At 34.1% G+C, this 19,929-nt stretch overlaps 1 protein-coding gene across 1 annotated transcript in view; it reads right to left on the bottom strand.

The window, feature by feature from the left end:
• Positions 1-11,743, bottom strand: part of LOC144442640 (rhamnose-binding lectin-like) — a 50,068-nt gene extending 38,325 nt beyond the window's left edge. Inside the window, exon 1 of the mRNA XM_078132020.1 lies at positions 11,625-11,743. Coding sequence (XP_077988146.1) covers positions 11,625-11,743 — 119 coding nt within the window. The remainder of the gene's footprint in view (positions 1-11,624) is intronic.
• Positions 11,744-19,929: the final 8,186 nt, after the last annotated feature.

Consider the following 19,929-nt stretch of genomic DNA (forward strand, 5'->3'; position numbering starts at 1 on the left):
ATATATATATATATATATATATATATATATATATATATATATATATATATATATATATCGTTATCATTTTTTCAATATATATATACAGTAAAGTATATATATGTGATACAAATATATGTATATATACATGTATACATTAAAACCCGACTTGATTTTCTTCTACCCTCAACATATATATATATATATATATATATATATATATATATATATATATATATATATATATATATACAATGTATATATATATATATATATATATTTATATATATATATCGTTAACATTTTTTCAATATATATATATATATATATATATATATATATATATATATATATATATATACAGTAAAGTATATATATGTGTATGTATGAATGTATACAAATATATGTATATATACATTAATAAATTCATAAGTGGTTTATCTACCCAAATATATAAATGATTACAACACCTTAGTAACAGACCAAAAGAGAGAAGGGTAGATGGGGAGTCAACAAATAGCTAACAGCTAGCCTAGCCTGACCCCCCCAGCATTGTACATTACAAATGATAACGATAAGAGGGTTCAGCCATCGATGGAACTGAAATACATACATACATACATACATACATACATACATACATACATACATACATACATACATACATACATACATACATAACTGATTGAAAAAATGTACACTCATATCTGTGTATTTAAAAAAAAAACATTATAATCATAGATATTTCGATATATATCATGAATAGATTTGAATCGCTTGATTTGATAAATTGCAACGGACATTAATAATCTTTCACACAAAAGTTATCGTTTCTATGTGTTCCTAGGTATTACCGTAATAATCGGGATCAGTACACAATTCAGACATCACGTCATATTTTTTAAAACTACTTATCTATCTTGACAAATTATTCAATTGAATATTATGAGATGTTTTATTTATATCAAGGTATACACTACTAGGACTTCTTATCTCTACTTGCGTTATATCGTACATTGTAATAATCCACCTACCGAATAATAATCCTGCACAGCGAAGAAAATCATTATCAGTGTGTATGCCCTATCTGCTTTTGTTTGTTAATCATAGCTTACCGCTTCCGAATACTAAGACAGATATAACGATGTCTTCTTGTGAGTGTCGAGGGTTTTAAATATCAAATGACCTGAAGGAGATTTATGGAAACGATCTAGACTTCACCATTAACCAGTAGTACTTGTTATAAACATCATGATTGTGTATGTACATATGGGATATAGATATCTCTTTTCCAGGGTGTTCAATGATATTTTAGCTTTGTTTTCTTGACACTCCGCAGATTCTAACTGCGGATGACGGCCTCAGTTTTATCCCTTTGTTATTATGTACCTACTTAAATAATATTCATCAAATGCGAGGATAAAAGAACGAATATGACGTAAATACCTGCAGCTAAAAATCATGAACGGAGTTAGTTCATTGATTTTGTTTTGAGTGCTGTCGTACGTTCGGTGTACATCACTGAAGGAGAATGAATATTACTAAGCAAGACTGTGAAAACCATCACACTACAAATTCTTTTTAAAACATTGTAAAGCCTACATATGTCACAAACAGTCCATCAATCTAATTACAGCGCAATCTATCTATCTATCTATCTATCTATCTATCTATCTATCTATCTATCTATCTATCTATCTATCTATCTATCTATCTATCTATCTATCTATCTATCTATCTATCTATCTTAGTCTGTCTGTCTGTCTGTCTGTCTGTCTGTCTGTATGTATGTATGTATGTATGTATGTATGTATGTATGTAAATGACTTAATGGGAATCAATGGTAAATGTATGGAATATATGACATTACTTGTTTTATTAATTAATATTATACGATTACGTAATCATTTATTACTTATGCTATTTTTGAATATTACAGAACTGCTTGTTTATAATAGGTATATTAAAAATGAAAAAAATATGATAGAACAAGAAAACCACTTGCTGAACTATCATTTGGTGAAAGGCTTAAGGGCATGATATAATTCACCTAGGCTAAAGAATTCGACGCAATAACAATTGCATGGTATATAATGCCAAGTAAGGTTGGTTGAATCTAGGTCATCATGTTGACAAAATATACGTGCCTTGTGTATTATCCTTCTAGAGGCCGCAAATGTGATACATACAATAAAGACGATGTTAAGCCCTATCATTGAATCTTACCTAATACATCATTAAAGGATTCGTTAATAGCGTACCTTTAAATTGAAGATTGTGGATTAAAACTCCGATGTCAGTAGGTAGGGTTTAAAGTCTAACAAGATGATGATGACGCTTTCTGATTTGGCAATTCATGGCAAGCAATTGAAATCGAATGGATATCGATTGCCCTAACGTTGAATTAATTCTTCGAATTGAATTGCCAAGTACATCTGACGGATAGAAGACTTCGACATAAGTCCTGTTTTTTTATTCAGGCGAAGAGATTACTATCATACAAGTCAAATATAAAATACTATTCAGGAAATATTCCTGTCTCAACTCAAAATTGAATAGAGCAGACAATATCAACTACCTCGAAATTAGTCACACACTCTGAGCAAAAATGTTGTTACCGGGACTAGAAATGTCCCAATTAGCTTACACCTGTAGTATAGCGGAAATATTTGAAAGTCTCGGATAGAAGACATCCAACGTTATTGATAACTTGCAAGGAAATGGAAAACCTGCTTCAATAATAGTATTGGATTTCACTTGAGTAGGAAACGCTTTCTAATCAGCACACCCAGAAACCGTTGCCCCGAAACAGTTTAATTGGCTCGCGCTCACCATCTAATTTTGAATTGTATGCGAAAGGAATACGTATAAGGTTAGTGCTATGCCTTCAGTAACATTATTCAAGCTGACGTGTGGGTTGTTTTTTTCAGAATTTAAAAAATAAAAACGCTGTAAATTTAACAAAAATAACAACAATGATAATAATGTTGGTTTATATATAGCGCTTTCCCTCTTTTTGTTCAAAGTGCTTTACAATTAATAACCCTGGCTCGGATCTGTATACTTGGTCAACTCCATGGGGAGCATACAATACATTGCAGCCTTTATAAGCACATAGGATTAAAGCATTCACATTGGCATTCATATGCCAGGTCCCCAATTATACAGGTGGGTTAACTGAGGCACAGTCATGGTTCAAAACTTGCCCAAGGACTTTAGCCATTTAGATACAAACGACATCGATGGCCACTCTAACCATTCGCCCATCACGACTCCACAATGTTGGTAAAAGATTATTTTAGGCTCAACTACTGTCGAGACACACTCATAAATAATAAGTATATAATTTCGAAGTTGCTTCATTTTCTTTTAAAGACTTGAGCTGTTAACAAATCTCCGAGATCGTGTATGGTAGAATAATATAAACGAAGTATGTGCTACCTTCATGTGATTTGACGCTGAAGTGTTAGTTATATGATGTACACCTTTTAGCAAATCTCCGAGACCGTGTATAGTAATATATAAAAAGAGGCATATGTTGCCGTCAGATGACTTGACGCCTAACGGTCAGTTCTAATGATGTATGCCTTTCGCTGTTATACGTTTTGCAATTTGCTATATTAATTTGATTAAAGGTTTCCAAATGTCACGTGCACAGATATCATACGAACCTGGACTGTATTCATTTAAATAATTTACTAAATGAAGTTTTGAATAATGAAGGATATTTTGTAAGCGCTAATGTGCTTTTTGCAATAGAGGTGTCATTTATGTGGACGTTAAATATCTAATTAATAATGTACGAAATATAGAATTGGTAGGTAATGTTACAAAGTACTTAGACACCGCTTTATGACATTGTAAGTATTACAAGGTTGCTCATTAATAATAGTTCTTTGGCATATAACAGAAGTGAGTCAATCCCATGTAAATCTGACAGGGATTAAAGTATTGAATTATAAATTCCATTTCCTATAGTTATTAGATTTGCCCTTTTTGCGTTTTACAAAGTAACTTAATACCTACGCATGCGCACTTGTTATAATGTGATCTCTCAACCACGACAAAACCAATGTTAAGTCCTATTCACATTATTTTTTTGAAATGCTGCCACTTTGACTAATGGGCTGGCACATCCTTTGGCAAAGTGTTAATAAGACCTGCAATGTATTTGTGTATATTTGCATGCCTTATCGTAAAGGCATAATATATGTGATAAGCAAGGAATGGTTAGAATTTTATAATGGACACTGAAGGTCAAGGTCAAAGTCTTAAAAAATGATTAGATTTGATAATATGGGGTAGACACAGGTCACCGTGTATTACAGGATTTTATTCATTTAAGCTGTAAAATTTTAACCACAAATATGGCAGATATTCAGTCAAATTTGCATATGTCGCAAAACAAAGGGACATGCGAATGTCCCTTAACCTTTGCGCATATCAGAGAAATGACGTGTTACAGAATTAGAAGGACAGACTACCGGACACACAGACAAGTGGACGGAACCCATTGTAGTAGTCCCCCTTCAGGGTACAAAAACAACAACACATGCGTATATTTTACTGACTGTATATGCAAACAACCAACAAGTAACTGTTACATTCAAGTAACGAATCTTGTCGTTCTTTGATCAACTGTAATTATTTCAGTACCCTCTCTTCGTATGGATCCTCTATTTTGATTTCATCTCAAAGGCAGTTTGCATTTTCAATACTCCGTGCAGATACATCGTAAAGTTCATACAGGTCTAGATTTAGCTATCCTGTTGACGGTTATGAATAAGATAAGACTCCTATTAGTAATCGGATTGAGTGAATTGTGAGCTCAAATCCAGATTTCATATAAGCTTTAATCGTAGGTAGGATGTCAACATAATCTGTACGTATAGAAATCAATAAATAATGAATCCCTTTGTACACGTATAGATCAAACAACCCGTGGTCTTCCAAATAGGTATTGAAATCAAAATCCCAACTATCCTTTGTATTAAAAAGCACATGCTGTGTAAGATCCTCAACATATTTGAATTATTATTGAAAGTGTCCGCGGGTTATGGCCTTTTTTGAAAGAAAAGTAATATCTTTTACACACATCTAATGATGACACTTTTCATTTTGTATGCAATATTTAAGAACTATCTAGTCTAAAAGTGATGTTATAGCTTGAAGTAAGAAGACATATTAATCTCTGGTTAGTTGAAGATGACATACATTTTATGAATAGTACCTTAGCATTTTAGAAAAATGACAATTAAAAAAAAATGATTTTAACTCCAGAGGAAAATGTGAGTGTTAATATATATATATATATATATATATATATATATATATATATATATATATATATATATATATATATATATATATATATATATATATATATATATATATATATATATATATATATATATATATATATATATATATATATATATATATCCGGGTACCAGTTCTTCTGCGAGTTCGAATTCCATCACTTGAATTTCCGTTAAAATTTAGTCGTCCGAAGATCGCATTCAAGCGTGAAACTCTGAGTAACGGCTCCGTACCATAACTTGTTATTTTGTGTAAATACAGCTCTACTTCGCAGTATTGAGCGCTTTCCCTTCAGTTTATGACTTACCTCTTACACTGAATTAGTATATATATATATATATATATATATATATATATAGATAGAGAGAGAGAGAGAGAGAGAGAGAGAGGGAGAGAGATAGATAGAGAGAGAGAGAGAGAGAGGGAGGGAGGGAGAGGGAGAGAGAGAGGGGGGACACACGCACACACACATACATACATACATACATACATACATACATACATACATACATACATACATACATAGACGCACAGACACGTTTACTCCGCTGGTTTGACATGTATTGGACAAACAAATTCATGTAAAACGAATTTATATCATTTCTATTAGTTCGAGTAAGAAGTTGTTATTCGCTCACCTAAAGCCTGGAAATGAACTTCAACGAAATCGATATATCTCCCTATTAAAACGCAAAACTTCGAAGTTATTGACAAACACATCAAATCACCAAGTAAGCATCTATATAGTTCAATACATTAACTATGCAAACCACATTAACTCCTACTCAAGTAGACACCGGATATTAAAAACAAGATGAGGAGGCCGACTTGACATTTGGCAGTAACTCTTGGAATACATGACCATTTTTTAACATTCAGACAGTAGTCAAGAATTTAACCAATGTGCACTTTTATTACAGTACATATGACTTTGTCTAAGTTTTTCACACAATGTAACATGACATTTTTACACAACTTCAAATGTCAAACAAACAATTTACACAGACGGCGTGTACAGTGGGAATGTAGAAGTAGTCAAGTTGGTATGTTGATTATCAGTTAGAAAATAAACAATTGCATCCATTGAAATCATCAAATCCATGTGTGATGTTTTATTAGAAGCTTATTTTACTGTATTGTGAAAGATTAGCAATGCTTGTCACTTTTCGATCTGATTGGGTAAAGGATCCTGCTATGTTTGTCGTGTCTCTGTTATTGTTAGTCTGAGAGTTGAAATTTGTCTATCTTGTCCATATTTGTGTGTGTGTGTGTGTGTGTGTCTGTGTCTGTCTGTCTGTCTGTGTGTATGTATGTATGTATGTATGTATGTATGTATGTATGTATGTATGTATGTATGTATGTATGTATGTATGTGTGTGTGTGTGTGTGTGTGTGTGTGTCTGTGTGTCTGTGTGTACACATACAGTGCCTGCTTGTCAGCAGTAATGTGGTGTTGTTTATATTTGTAACGAGTGGTCTGTGGGAAGCCTGTTTCTTATCTAACTAAACTGTTCTTAGGGAACATAAAATGTGTATGATATGCACAGTCGTTCGGCGATCCCATAGCAATTCCTCGATGTTTTAGCTGTAAATACTTTCAGCAGCTGACAAACAGGCCACCTGACATTTTGACAAACGGTCAGCTGACAAACAGGCCACCTGACATTTTGACAAGATAAAGGTCATTCTGTAATCATGTTGAGGTAGAATGTGCCTAGGGGACAATCTTCCCTGAATATCAAAGTTCTTCAATTCTCTCTATATCTGCACTTTACTACATGAATATTGAATGCTTGTGCCTCGTCCTTTTGAAATAATGACAGAATTTTGAGAGTTCGTCATCTTTTTTCTCTAGGAAATTGCCAATCTTTATACAGTATACAACGGCCATATTGGGTGGCGGCCATATTGGATTTAAAAATGATGTCATTTTGACTTCTTTTTCTATGGTAACCCTTATTTTATTGATTTTTAACTGAGTTACAGTCGTCTTGAACACAGTAACAACAAATTAAAGGCTACAGAGTTTAATTCCGAGGAACATTCTACATTAAAGGAACCATTATTATCGTATTCAGTATGGGATTTGATGAGACTGGCGACGGTCTTTTCTGCTAGCCATCTACCCTGAAGGTTAAATGGGCATATATATGTAATAATGTCCGACCGTGAGCTATGTGCATCATGTGCAAATGTTACCTTTCGGGAATACATCTATCTGCAAAACCCCAGCTTGTCTTATCAAACACTCCTATCATTTGCTAATCTTTGAATACCATGAGGGGAAAAATTGCGTCATTAGGGCGGTTTCATTACTCGGTATTGTAAATTCATTATAGAATTATTTAAAAATTATTATTTAAAAATTAATTGTTATTATCATTATTATCATTTAAAATTATTGAGAATTTCTATTTAAAACGATTGTGAATTTTGTAATATTTAGTTTTATTCATTGAAGAAGTATGATTTTGCCATGTAAATAAACTTGTTATTTATATATCCCTGTGTGCCCAGTAAGTATCGCGTTTCTCTCTTCACGTGCGGTGGCTGTCTATTTAAGTTCAGGGCAGTCGAATGCAATCTGCTCGTACACGATCTGTGACTATTTGCATGTGATTCTTACAAACTAAGCACGGGATGAAAACGTTGAAATAGATTGCTTAAAGAATGAATATCGGACGTACAAATATATTTACCGATTTTACACAGTCGTGATCTAGTCACGCCCATTACCACATTTTAATATCTATAGAAGATAGATAGATAGATAGATAGATAGATAGGCAGGCAGGCAGGCAGGCAGGCAGGCAGGCAGACAGACAGACAGACAGACAGACAGACAGACAGACAGACAGACAGACAGACAGACAGACAGACAGACAGACAGACAGACAGACAGACAGACAGACAGACAAACAAACAGACTCAATATATTCTCCTAAATGCATGTAGTTACAAGATTGTAGTATGTACAATGTTAAAAAGAGCATAAAAATGCCTATCTACCCTGTGCTTCGCGATCACTGTATTTATAGTATTACGAACATGTAAACCGAGAATATATTCCGAGTTGTTTACTCAGATTGTCTTCTTAATGCTGCACCGTACTTTTGAAAGTACTCAAAAACTCCACTCATGTACTCCAAAACCACTTGAAAACTGCGTCAACCTCACATTAAAAGAACTACATGTACCAAAATCACTCAGGGAAGTAGAAATTAGAGTGTGTGAAGTGATTAATAGATAAACACTTTCAATTCCTTGTGAGTGTTACTGCACGAAAACGACTCTCAGTAAAGGGTAGATATATTGGAAATTATAGTTCCAGTGTTGATAAGTAAATCATTTGTAGAGTTTTAGGAGCGGCTTTACATGATGAAATAGTGGGTGATAATCTCAATTAGACGGGAAAAAAATAATTGTGTGTTCCCGATAAAATGGCTGAAATAGGATAGGTAGGTTGGGATTTCATTTTATTTTATTTAGCTTTTAATTTTGAAAACTATTACTCCCCCCCCAAAAAAAAAAAAAGAAGTGTCAAACAGAATACCCCTTCTGTGATAGTTTGATGTAATATTTAAATACATCGCTGGGGAAAGAAAAGAGATTTGCATGAAGGTAAAAAAATGAATTTCGTTTCTTTTTGTTTTAAATGTTTTAAAAAAATGTTTAGGGTCGGAGTCGATCGGATTATTGGAAACGCAATTTTTTATTTGGCCTTAGGTTGTCGGATACGGTTGAATTTTAAAGATTTCAGAAAATAATTGATACTTTATATATTCATATCGTTAGCTCTTCATTGTAATTGTTAGTTTTTGCAATCTCTATGACGACCGTCTATATTTGATGTTCTGTATCTGTGCTTAAATTTGGTGAAAAAAATCAAAGATAGCGCAGTGTTTTTTAAACGTCTACAAAACTCACTTGCCATTCATATAGGCTGAGGGCCGAAGTAAGGTAGAAAGCAAATACCTTAGTATTTTGTACGTCTTTATTGACAGCATAAAAGAGACAAATCCCTGAAGAGAAAAATTACATTGCATTTCGGGAATTTGTGATGATTTTAATTGCAAAATTGAGTATAATTTCATATACCCCACGACCTGATAATTTTAGTTCTTGGCGTAATTAAAAGAAAACGATAAAAAAAATCTCACTGGGGTAGCTAAATAAGGACACGTAAGAAATTATAGCTGTCGATGTGGTATTCAACAACATCAATATTGTAGGACCCGATAAGGAGTTAGTTATCTTGAAACTCGGCTATCTACGTCAGTGTCATAACACTGTCACAAATAATCAGATTTTTGAAGAAAAACACCCCCTTAGAAGACATGTCTTCGAAGATATTTTGGGCTACTACACGGTGCAATAACTAAGTTTAATTCCTGGGAAATTGCATTGAACGATTTAATCATTTCGATTCAATATAAGGCAGGGTAAAATTAGTGAACAGATCGTGTACCGCATAATATAAATCATGAATAAGGCTGACGTCAATTATGCTCCGTCTGTGCAATCCTGTATTTTCTCCTTAAAGAGGGAATGGATTTTTCCGGTGACAGCCGAAGAGTATAATTATTTCTGGCCCTATTTCTTATTCCCCTTTCCACTTAACTTCAATCATATAAAATAGATATTGAAACTACGGAAATTTGACCCTTTTTTAAATATCCGACAACTGACCTTGATCAAGGGTCAAGTAAAGGCCACATGTCAGAAGGAAATGTCATCTTCGGAATGCTTTGATGTCAGTTTATGTAGTATCTGGCTGTAAGTAGCGAGATTACTTTATTCTCCTGATAATTCTGCAAGTCAAATAAAAATACGGAGGAGATTTTTTGGCGCAGTCAAGCGCGAAACACCGCATTATTTTGGTAAATGAGTATCGGTAAAGGGAATCTATTTGATTTAAAGTAACAGAAAATAACCACATAAGAATTATTAGATATCCAATTATAACAAAATCTCTACAATCCTGTTTGGGAGGTAAGACCTAATTATTACCTAAATGCCCAAATTACAAGTAGATATCGTTATTTTCTTTAAAGCTGCACTGGCTTCAACTGGAGAGGGTTTTTTTTCAAAATGTTTTGTTAGGTACAGTAACTTACACTTAATATCATGCTCGAACAATATCGCATGACCTGTGGGTAAACGTATTTTTGTGGCTGTATACACGATATAGATATATTGCCCACTAATTAAAAGATACAATGTCAATGTCTTTTATAATAATGCACCTTTTTTAGTATTTATATCTCTGGTTATTTGATGAAAATGTAAATATCCCGGATGTAGCTAGTGAAGGATTAAAGTCATGCATATACGTACAAACTTTCAACGATTATTTTATGGTAATATAAAAAAATTACACAATATTTTAATTGGATGAATGTTGATAAAAAATGTAGAAACCGAAACACATGGAGTACGGTTGATAAAAAACCGTTTGCATTCATTTGTTCAGTTTTCAATGACGTACTTAAATATATACAAACAGAGAACGAATGGTCTGACGTTACAATAGTCTTCTCAACCACTGAAATAATTGTAGAATTCAATGTACGTTACTCATTCACAGCGGCATGGTCTGATAGTTTTCGGACGTGACGTCTCCTAACGTTATGACATACATACATACATACATACATACATACATACATACATACATACATACATACATACATACATACACACACACACACACACACACACACACACACACATACATACATACATACATACATACATACATACATACATACATACATACATACATACTCTGATCACATTTTGTTCACCCGCAACCCAAGATACATTGAGCGATATCCATCATTTGAACAACTCACTCACTAACCGATCGAAGAAATCCGTGCAGATTGGGGAACGCCTTCATCCATCTCATCAAATATATACAAGTAAAAGTTCATGTAAAAATATGACATAGTATGCACGTGCTTAATGGGGTTACTGAAGATAGCTTTCTGCAAATGTTAGGTTTTGAACCTCAACAATTCTTTTTCTCCAAACTATACAACGCGAAGGCAAGTACAAACAGTTTCGGCAATGACTGTTAAAATGCCAAAGGGCCATGGAGTACTTCGAGTTCGGTAATCAGCTAGAAACTCTTTCCTTAGTCATGTTGTTCAGCACTTTTTAAAAATGAATGAACACATGCCGTATAATCCCACAATTAAAAGAATATCGCCTGGTGGCCATTTTGAGCACATTGTCATTATACACCGGTTTGTACCTATTTCCATTTTCAATATATCCACCATTTCTCCTTTAACTTCTTCTTTTTTATCACGACCACTTACTTGTCTGTGTCACGACGTTTGATTATCAGCATCGTTATAAGACTTCCCAATCGATGTAACTCGTATGGTTCCAAGTGTGTTCTACGTTTATCATTATTCTGTATTGTAGATAATATCATGATTGTGTATTTTTGCTATCATTGTGTAATTTAAGATGCAACATTTAAAAAAAATCAGTATTAGATACTGCTAAGGTAGAGAAAATATAGAGTTTCAATTAGGTAACATGATGTTTTGCATGTCTGGCATTATTCTTTTCTCACAAATTGCACAAATAAAATACAAACTCTGATATAGCGCACACGCACAGAAAATTTAATATTTTATCTCACTATGCACACAAGTACACAGGTTTGTGTTTCAATCTTTCGCGTTTTATCCAACCGATTTCTGTTCACTCTGAGATCAAATGTATCACTGTATATACTTGTGAGCTTTTAGTGTCTGTATTTGTTGGTGTAATTCATGCCAAAAAAAGGTTGTGGTAAATGTGAACAAAACATCATGCTACCTAATTGAAACTATATATATAAGTATAAAGTCTCCCTAGTTTAGCGGTAAGCATGTTTTCTTTTTCAATTACAGTATTTTGAGTCTGCGATAAAGCTACACGGCGATTTGAATTGCATTACAACGATCTTCTACCAACTGTATCCCTAAGCCTGTCTCAAGCTGTGCTAAAACTACTTTCACCACATTATTCTATTAATCACGTACAGTGTAATCTTTCATTCCCTGAGGTTTAATTGTAAACAAATTGTTGATAAGACCAAGGCAGGCTTGTCACTCCACAGATAATATGACACACATACATACATACATACATACATACATACATACATACATACATACATACATACATACATACATACATACATACATACATACATACATACATACATACATACATACATACATACATACATACAATCACTCACTTCACTCAGACGGTAAACAAATAACTCCAACATTTGATATTAAATTAGCAATTAGAACACAATACAACATTGCAACTTTGTTCATTATACCAGATTAGATATCCCACAGTGTCACTATCGTGAAGACACTACTTAGAACTACACCGGTGAAATATACACTCTAATTAAACATCAGGAAGTGAAAGATTACACTGTGACCAATAGAGAAACTTGCTGCTGGTAGGTAATTTTAACACAGCTTGAGACAGGCTAAGGGATACAGTTGGTCGAACATTGTTGTACAAATCAAATGGAGTGTAGACAATGAGTCTACAGCTGTAACTTTATTACAAATTGAACAATCGTAAACAAATAAACCCAGTCTCATAGAAAGGCATCACCCCGTGGATTGTACTTTCCAATTTAGTCTTCGTCAATCATCCAACTATTTCCTTAGGTAAAAGACACAGCGATGTTCCTAAATGATATAATTATCACACATATCGTTGCTGTCATGTTCTATCACATCGTTGCTGTCATGTTCTATCACATTGTTGTCATGTTCTATCACATTGTTGTCATGTTCTATCACATTGCTGTCATGTTCTATCACATTGTTGTCATGTTCTATCACATTGTTGTCATGTTCTATCACATTGTTGTCATGTTCTATCACATTGTTGTCATGTTCTATCACATTGCTGTCATGTTCTATCACATTGTTGTCATGTTCTATCACATTGTTGTCTGGAATCACGAATACTACAGATGTATGAGAAAAAACCATTAAATGCGTACAAGGCTAGTTGCTTAAATAACAACAACAACGTAAGAATCTTTTACAATGACATACTTCACAGATTGAGAATTATTTATGCTTTCAATGTTCATCTTTTATTGAGGAAGGTGCAGTTACCTAACTGAGTGTCATGTTTTCGTTCTAATATTTACCGTGAACGGGTCAAAGGTTTATACTGTTAGATCTAGAGATGGTTCTCATCCATGATATGCCATTCAACTATGTATGTGTACGTGTACGTGTATGTGTATGTGTATGTGTATGTGTATGTGTATGTGTATGCAGTACCGTAGCCTGGGGGGGGGGGGGCAAGGGGGCAGCTGCCCCCCCCCCCCCTGAGATTTGGGAAAAAAAGAAAGAAAAAGGCTACTTTTTGAATACATAGCGATGTTATTAAAATCGTTATTTACGCGATGATTCCTAGCATGCGCGATTTAAATTGATGGTTCACTAAGTCAAAGGTGACTGTACACTGACTCCTCGCTAATATGTATCTTATATCTCTATTGTGTACGCTGGCTTCACTTTGAATAAAAATGTCTCCAGTTAAAAATTGTAACTTTTTGCTGCAAATTAAAAATTCTTTGTGCTGGAAAGTACAAAAGAAGTGCGCACATGCACTGTGCATTTTCCGTGAGTAACAGTTGTCTTGAAAGTCTCCTTCATTTGAAGAAGTTATAATGTCAGCTAGTGAAACTCAAAAAAGAAAGACGGAAAAGGTCGTTCAACGTGAGGTCGCCTGCTATGCTGCCTGCAGTGACTCTGAAGATGCGCTCGAGCTCATTTACATCTTGTTCCTTATATTAAACATTTACTGATAAAATTTGGAATATTTGGTGGCCCTGAAAAAGAATTAAACTGGGTACGCAGCCTTTAAGTTCCACTCTTTGAAGATCCACTTTCAATAATTGTGTTCGACGTTGTCTTTGGTTAAAATGTTGTTTGATATATTTATCTCATTGCACACTGACACTAGCGTTATTCCGCAATTCATTTTGAAGCGACAATTCGCTATGGAAAGAATGGCCCTGAATTTGTAAACAGAGCTGTACCTTCGACATCAAAATCCAAACTTCAATTTCCATTATAATGATAATGACAAGGAGAATTCACTGAGTTCACCTTGGGTTCCGACACAAACGAGGCCATAAAAGTTTTGGGAGTTGGGTAAAGAAAATGACTTGTTGTGTTACTTATTTGAGAAAGCACCATCCAATTTATTTGTTACTTTGAAAGATACGACATAAGGCCAGAAAAAATGAAAAAGCTGTTCAACCTACCCATATATTTTTATCTGGTGATAGGCAATATATCCTCATGCGGGCTTCGCATTTTTTTTCAAAATTAACGACATTTCTTTATATTTTGTGAATAGTACATGTAACAATATACATTTGAGACTATTCCAAATTATATAATATCTTATATAAAGTGGTTTACTTGGCTCTGATGATGCATACAAGCATGAATTGAGTTTAAATTAAGCTGTTGCATATCCAATGTGCACTAAAAAGATTTGAACTAAACGTTTACGACCATGAGAGTGGGCTGAGCAGTCATTGGGCCATCAAAAGTCTTAAAGTCTTGAAATGTTTTGCTCTTTATTCGTGATTTTTTGGAACCAAATTAAACTTCAGGAGAAGTCCTTTACCAAGTGCACATCCGCAAAATATCTTTCAGCTTTGCCACAACAAAATACACTTCCAGAGAATATGTACTGCATAGCATAATTGTTTCAATGCAGGTATTTTATTATTATATTCAAGCATTGTAAGACTTTAAATTGTGTCTATACTTTGATATTTTATGCCTCTAAATGGCCTCCTACACTGTCTTAATTTAGATTTTTTTCCCCTCTGGAGTTGTCAACTTCCAATCAGTAACAATCAAGGTGATAATTGTCTTTCTCCCAAAAGCAAGATGGAAGGTGTCTGACTAAGTACCTCCCTATAGGTTAGAGCCAATCAGAGACATCTCCTTATGCATGTGAAATCCACATCCTGTGTAAAGTAATCTTGTTCGGAGTATTGTAGTTGGCTATCACTGATATTTTTATGCATCATTGTACCATATGATTTTATATCTCCACTGTAGTGTAGGTGACAGAAGGGGTGGCTAAAATAATGCTTGAGTTTCATTTGGCGGGGCTTAACATTTTTTTAGAAGAGAGGGTGCGAGGAACTACACCATTTGTTTAACCGTAAATTTTGTACATTTCCTAACTGTAGCTATGCAGACAAATTGCATGAGATAGTATCAAGATGACTGAATAAGTTCTATATGAACTCGACCTGAAATATTTTGCTATCATTATATATGGTTTGTTTTATCCTTGTCAAGCATTGTGAAAAAATGAAATCGACGTCGACCTACCTACCCAATGTGATGGGTTACGTTACCCGTTGACCAGCATTTTAATTTTTTCTGGCCTTACATATGATATTTAATTGCGTATGCTAAAATAGATATTATGTAAATGACATGTAGATATATGTAAATTGGTACCTTTCTAAATTTCAAATGCATGATTGCACCAAGACAAAGTTCTGCCCCCCCCCCAGCAAGATGGTGAGGCTATGGCCCTGGTATGAGTTTGTGTATGTATGAGTTTGTGTATGTGTATGTGTATGTGTATGTATGTGTATGTGTATGTGTTTGTTTGTTTGTTTGTTTGTTTGTTTGTTTGTTAGTGTGTGTATGTGTATGTGTGTATGTATGTGTATGTGTATATGTATGTGTATGTGTGTATGTGTATGTGTATGTATGTATGTATGTGTATGTGTGTATGTGTATGTGTATGTGTATGTGTGTATGTGTATGTGTATGTGTATGTGTATGTGTGTGTATGTGTATGTGTATGTATTTGATTATATATTTATCATTTACATATACGTCTTGTATTTAGTTACTGCCCATATTTGTCAGGACCATGGACAAGATTAGTTTCAAATGAACTACTTCCATGGACCACAACATTTCTTATTAATGATATTTTCTTTTTGTATTATTATATTATGTTCCTGGTGGAAATAAATAAAGTCAACTAGATATTGCTCCTAGGATGGAAAACAACTTAATCGATGTCATCTCAGAAAAGATGGCAGTATGGAACGAGGTTGAGAAGCTTGTCTGGTTCAATCTACTTATCTCAGGTTAAATGGTTGTGTACAATCACGGGATAGTCTTGACGCTATCCCAGTGTTGTCACGTGATCATTCGGGAACGGCAAATCTATTCCGTGGTGACACACTTCAAAACATGACTCGCCGATTTTTCAAAAAGTCGTGAATATGTATGTGTTTGATCGAAATACTACATACATGTAGCATGGGTTAATATTTTAGAAGTATATATCAGTATAATATTTCAACCCTAACAGTATTTTTAATACAGGAAACATTCAATCCAGATGTTCAAATTTATCACATAACACTTTTGCTTAGCAGATGAATTTACAAATCAGAAACTAGTAGTTTGCAAATGGAATAAGTTTTCATGCTCGTCACCTCTAAGAATAAGTGACTAAAATTGAAATGAAAGGCGTTAAAAATAAGGCACAACTACACAGTAGACGTAATATCCACTTTAAATTTTGTGGACAAAATATACACACTACATAACAAGATTGGTAATACATGTAGTTACAAAGGATGGCAGATGTGGGAGTTTTTATGTTGTTGTAACATGTGTTAATATTTCAGTTTACGTCGCGCGAAATATGGGAATACTTAACACAGTTTGAAAATCGTATACACCATAAACGATCACCCCAGGCAATGCAATGGTTTCATCACCGCTTCAGATTATATAAGGTAACGTATTGCTTTCTCGTCTGGTTTCCTTCTTGACAGAAAATCGAATTAGAACCCGTCTAATTTTATTTCAACTTCATTACCTATTTCCATTTCCCGCTTTGACTCTAATTCTGTTTCTCCTAATCCGGTGTTCTGAATAAAGTACATTCGATATTATACGAACCAAAACAGCCGACAGGGCTCTTTAATTGATTGGTTAAGAACCTCGAATATTCTATGTCAAGTTAATATTCGTGTGAGAAAAACATTCTATAATGAACCATAATAGTTGCTGATAGCAACCAGTTTATTACATGCACTTCGTCAATTTTTACCGTCACAGTGGGATGTTTGTGTTTGACGAGTATATATGTATACGAGATATGTGGTCTTTTGCATAAAATGATATTTATTAAGGTAAACCATTTCACGTTAAAGGTTTTAGTTTTTGTTGATCATCATCATCATCATCATCATCATCATCATCATCATCATCATCATCATCATCATCATCATCATCATCATCATCATCATCATCATCATCCAAAAGTCAGGCACCACCGAACATTTGTTCTGAAATGTAGTAGGTATATTAGATACTGACAGCAAGAGGTTGTGGAATATCTTGATTAAAACATTCTGAGGCTGACTGATCGATAGATCAGTTGAAATCCCTAGAGGCTATGTGCAATATACACTGAACGAGGAATCCACACAAGTTAATTGGCAAGCTGTTGGTGATTTCTGCCCATGGGGAAGTCGAACTCAGATGTTTATGGTATGAGTGAAATGAAAAAAAATTGTTTTTATCAGCAATAGTGGGTATTGACGCACACATGTAATTTAAATATTATTTATTTTCTAGTTACTTTATTCAAATGTCAACCTTAGCTAAAAGGTATCATTGAGGTAATCTTTTTTGTGATAACTAATAATGATAATAAACACAACATGAAACTAAGAGGACATACATGGTTACCGGTTATTATGCTGAAAGAAAGGTGTCAATTTGTGAGTGCATAACTTATAGGCAATACAGTTCCTAACAAATAACTAAGAAATGGTAAAGTCAATTTCACAATGCCGTGCAGTTTTCTGTTTGATACAACCACGCAGCAATCAGTATCAAACTGTACATACTATACTTTAAGATAGCAAGATTAAATGAGTACAGTTTCTTGCTACATTTTGTCTAAGTGAAATGAACCACACGTGCCACTATACAGACATCAAATGAACACCGCAAAGGACATTTTAAGCTTGGCCTTCATCGGGAGTTTGAAACTAAGAAAAACATTGGCGCCCGAATGTCTACATGGAGCTGCAATCAATACATTTAAATGGTTTATTTCATTTAGACTAAATGTAGCAAAAAATGCGATCTTGCTATTGAAGTTTTGTATATACAGTTTTTTGTCGAGTTGATTTCTGCAAAACTGCATGATATGGTGAAATTGATTGTACTCCATTTCACTCTGAATGCAGATGTTAGCATATTGAACACAGTATCTCATTGATTGTTCCCAAGGTAACGGATACTAGTACTTCTCACGATTGATCGCATGAAGATGGCCTACCTTCCATATTTGCGCTATAAAACATATGTCTGTAATTCTAGTGAGACTAGACACTGTATAATGTTTACCTGTCATGAATGTATATGAATGTTTGCATGAAATCAAAACCAGTTTGAGTGTTTGCCAATTTCAGCCTTTAGTTGTCACAATAACGATTTTGAAGTTATAAACTGCCTACAGAATGTCGTATGCGGTCAGGAAGCAGTATTATGGACTACGTGATCAGGTTATTAATCACCAAATACTTACACCAATTTCCCCAGGGATGATATGAATGTTAGCTAAAAACAATGTTATGTACATCAAACAACCAGCAACCAAACCGAATTTCATTCCCCACAATCGTACGTACATAATTGTATTGATTTCACTACATTTCCCCCTTAGTTGAATTTTTCACTACAATCTTAAGTAACGTTTTTATCATACCCTATAACACAGACTCAGTATTCAGATACAAATCGTCTATGAGAGTTCGATATCTGATATGTTTATCAGATAAAGTAACCGAAAACCTTGTATGGTATATGAAACGTGATGCTGAATACTGAAGGTCTGAAATGGAAAAGAGCCAAGGTAACATCTTTGTGATAACATCTTTGTGAAAGGGGAAGTACAACAGATAAGATTAATACAAAGACATGAGTTGCTGGTGATCAAGCCATCAAATATTCATTAGAAGAACCAGGGAAAGTCTGTAGTGACTAAAGCTTTCAGGGAAAATCGGTAAACTCCCTTATTTTGTTAATCCCTGTGAGGCTATATAGGAAGAATGATCACCAAATGCAATAACTACCTTGCTTGGCGGTTAATTATCTTAGTTCAAATGTATCCATAGGTAATTGCAAATCATGGCTATTTGAAGGTCATGGGTAATGTTAAAATGACTATTTGAAGGTCACGGGTAATGTTAAAATGGCTATTTGAAGGTCACGGGTAATGTTAAAATGGCTATTTGAAGGTCACGGGTAATGTTAAAATGGCTATTTGAAGGTCACGGGTAATGTTAAAATGGCTATTTGAAGGTCACGGGTAATGTTAAAATGACTATTTGAAGGTCACGGGTAATGTTAAAATGACTATTTGAAGGTCACGGGTAATGTTAAAATGGCTATTTGAAGGTCACAGGTAATGTTAAAATGGCTATTTGAAGGTCATTGGTAATTGCAAATCATGTCTAGTTGAAGGCCATTGGTTAGAGTAAATCTTTGCTATTTG

This window comes from Glandiceps talaboti, chromosome 11 (genome assembly GCF_964340395.1).
Source record: "Glandiceps talaboti chromosome 11, keGlaTala1.1, whole genome shotgun sequence".
Classification (NCBI taxonomy): Eukaryota; Metazoa; Hemichordata; class Enteropneusta; family Spengelidae; genus Glandiceps; species Glandiceps talaboti.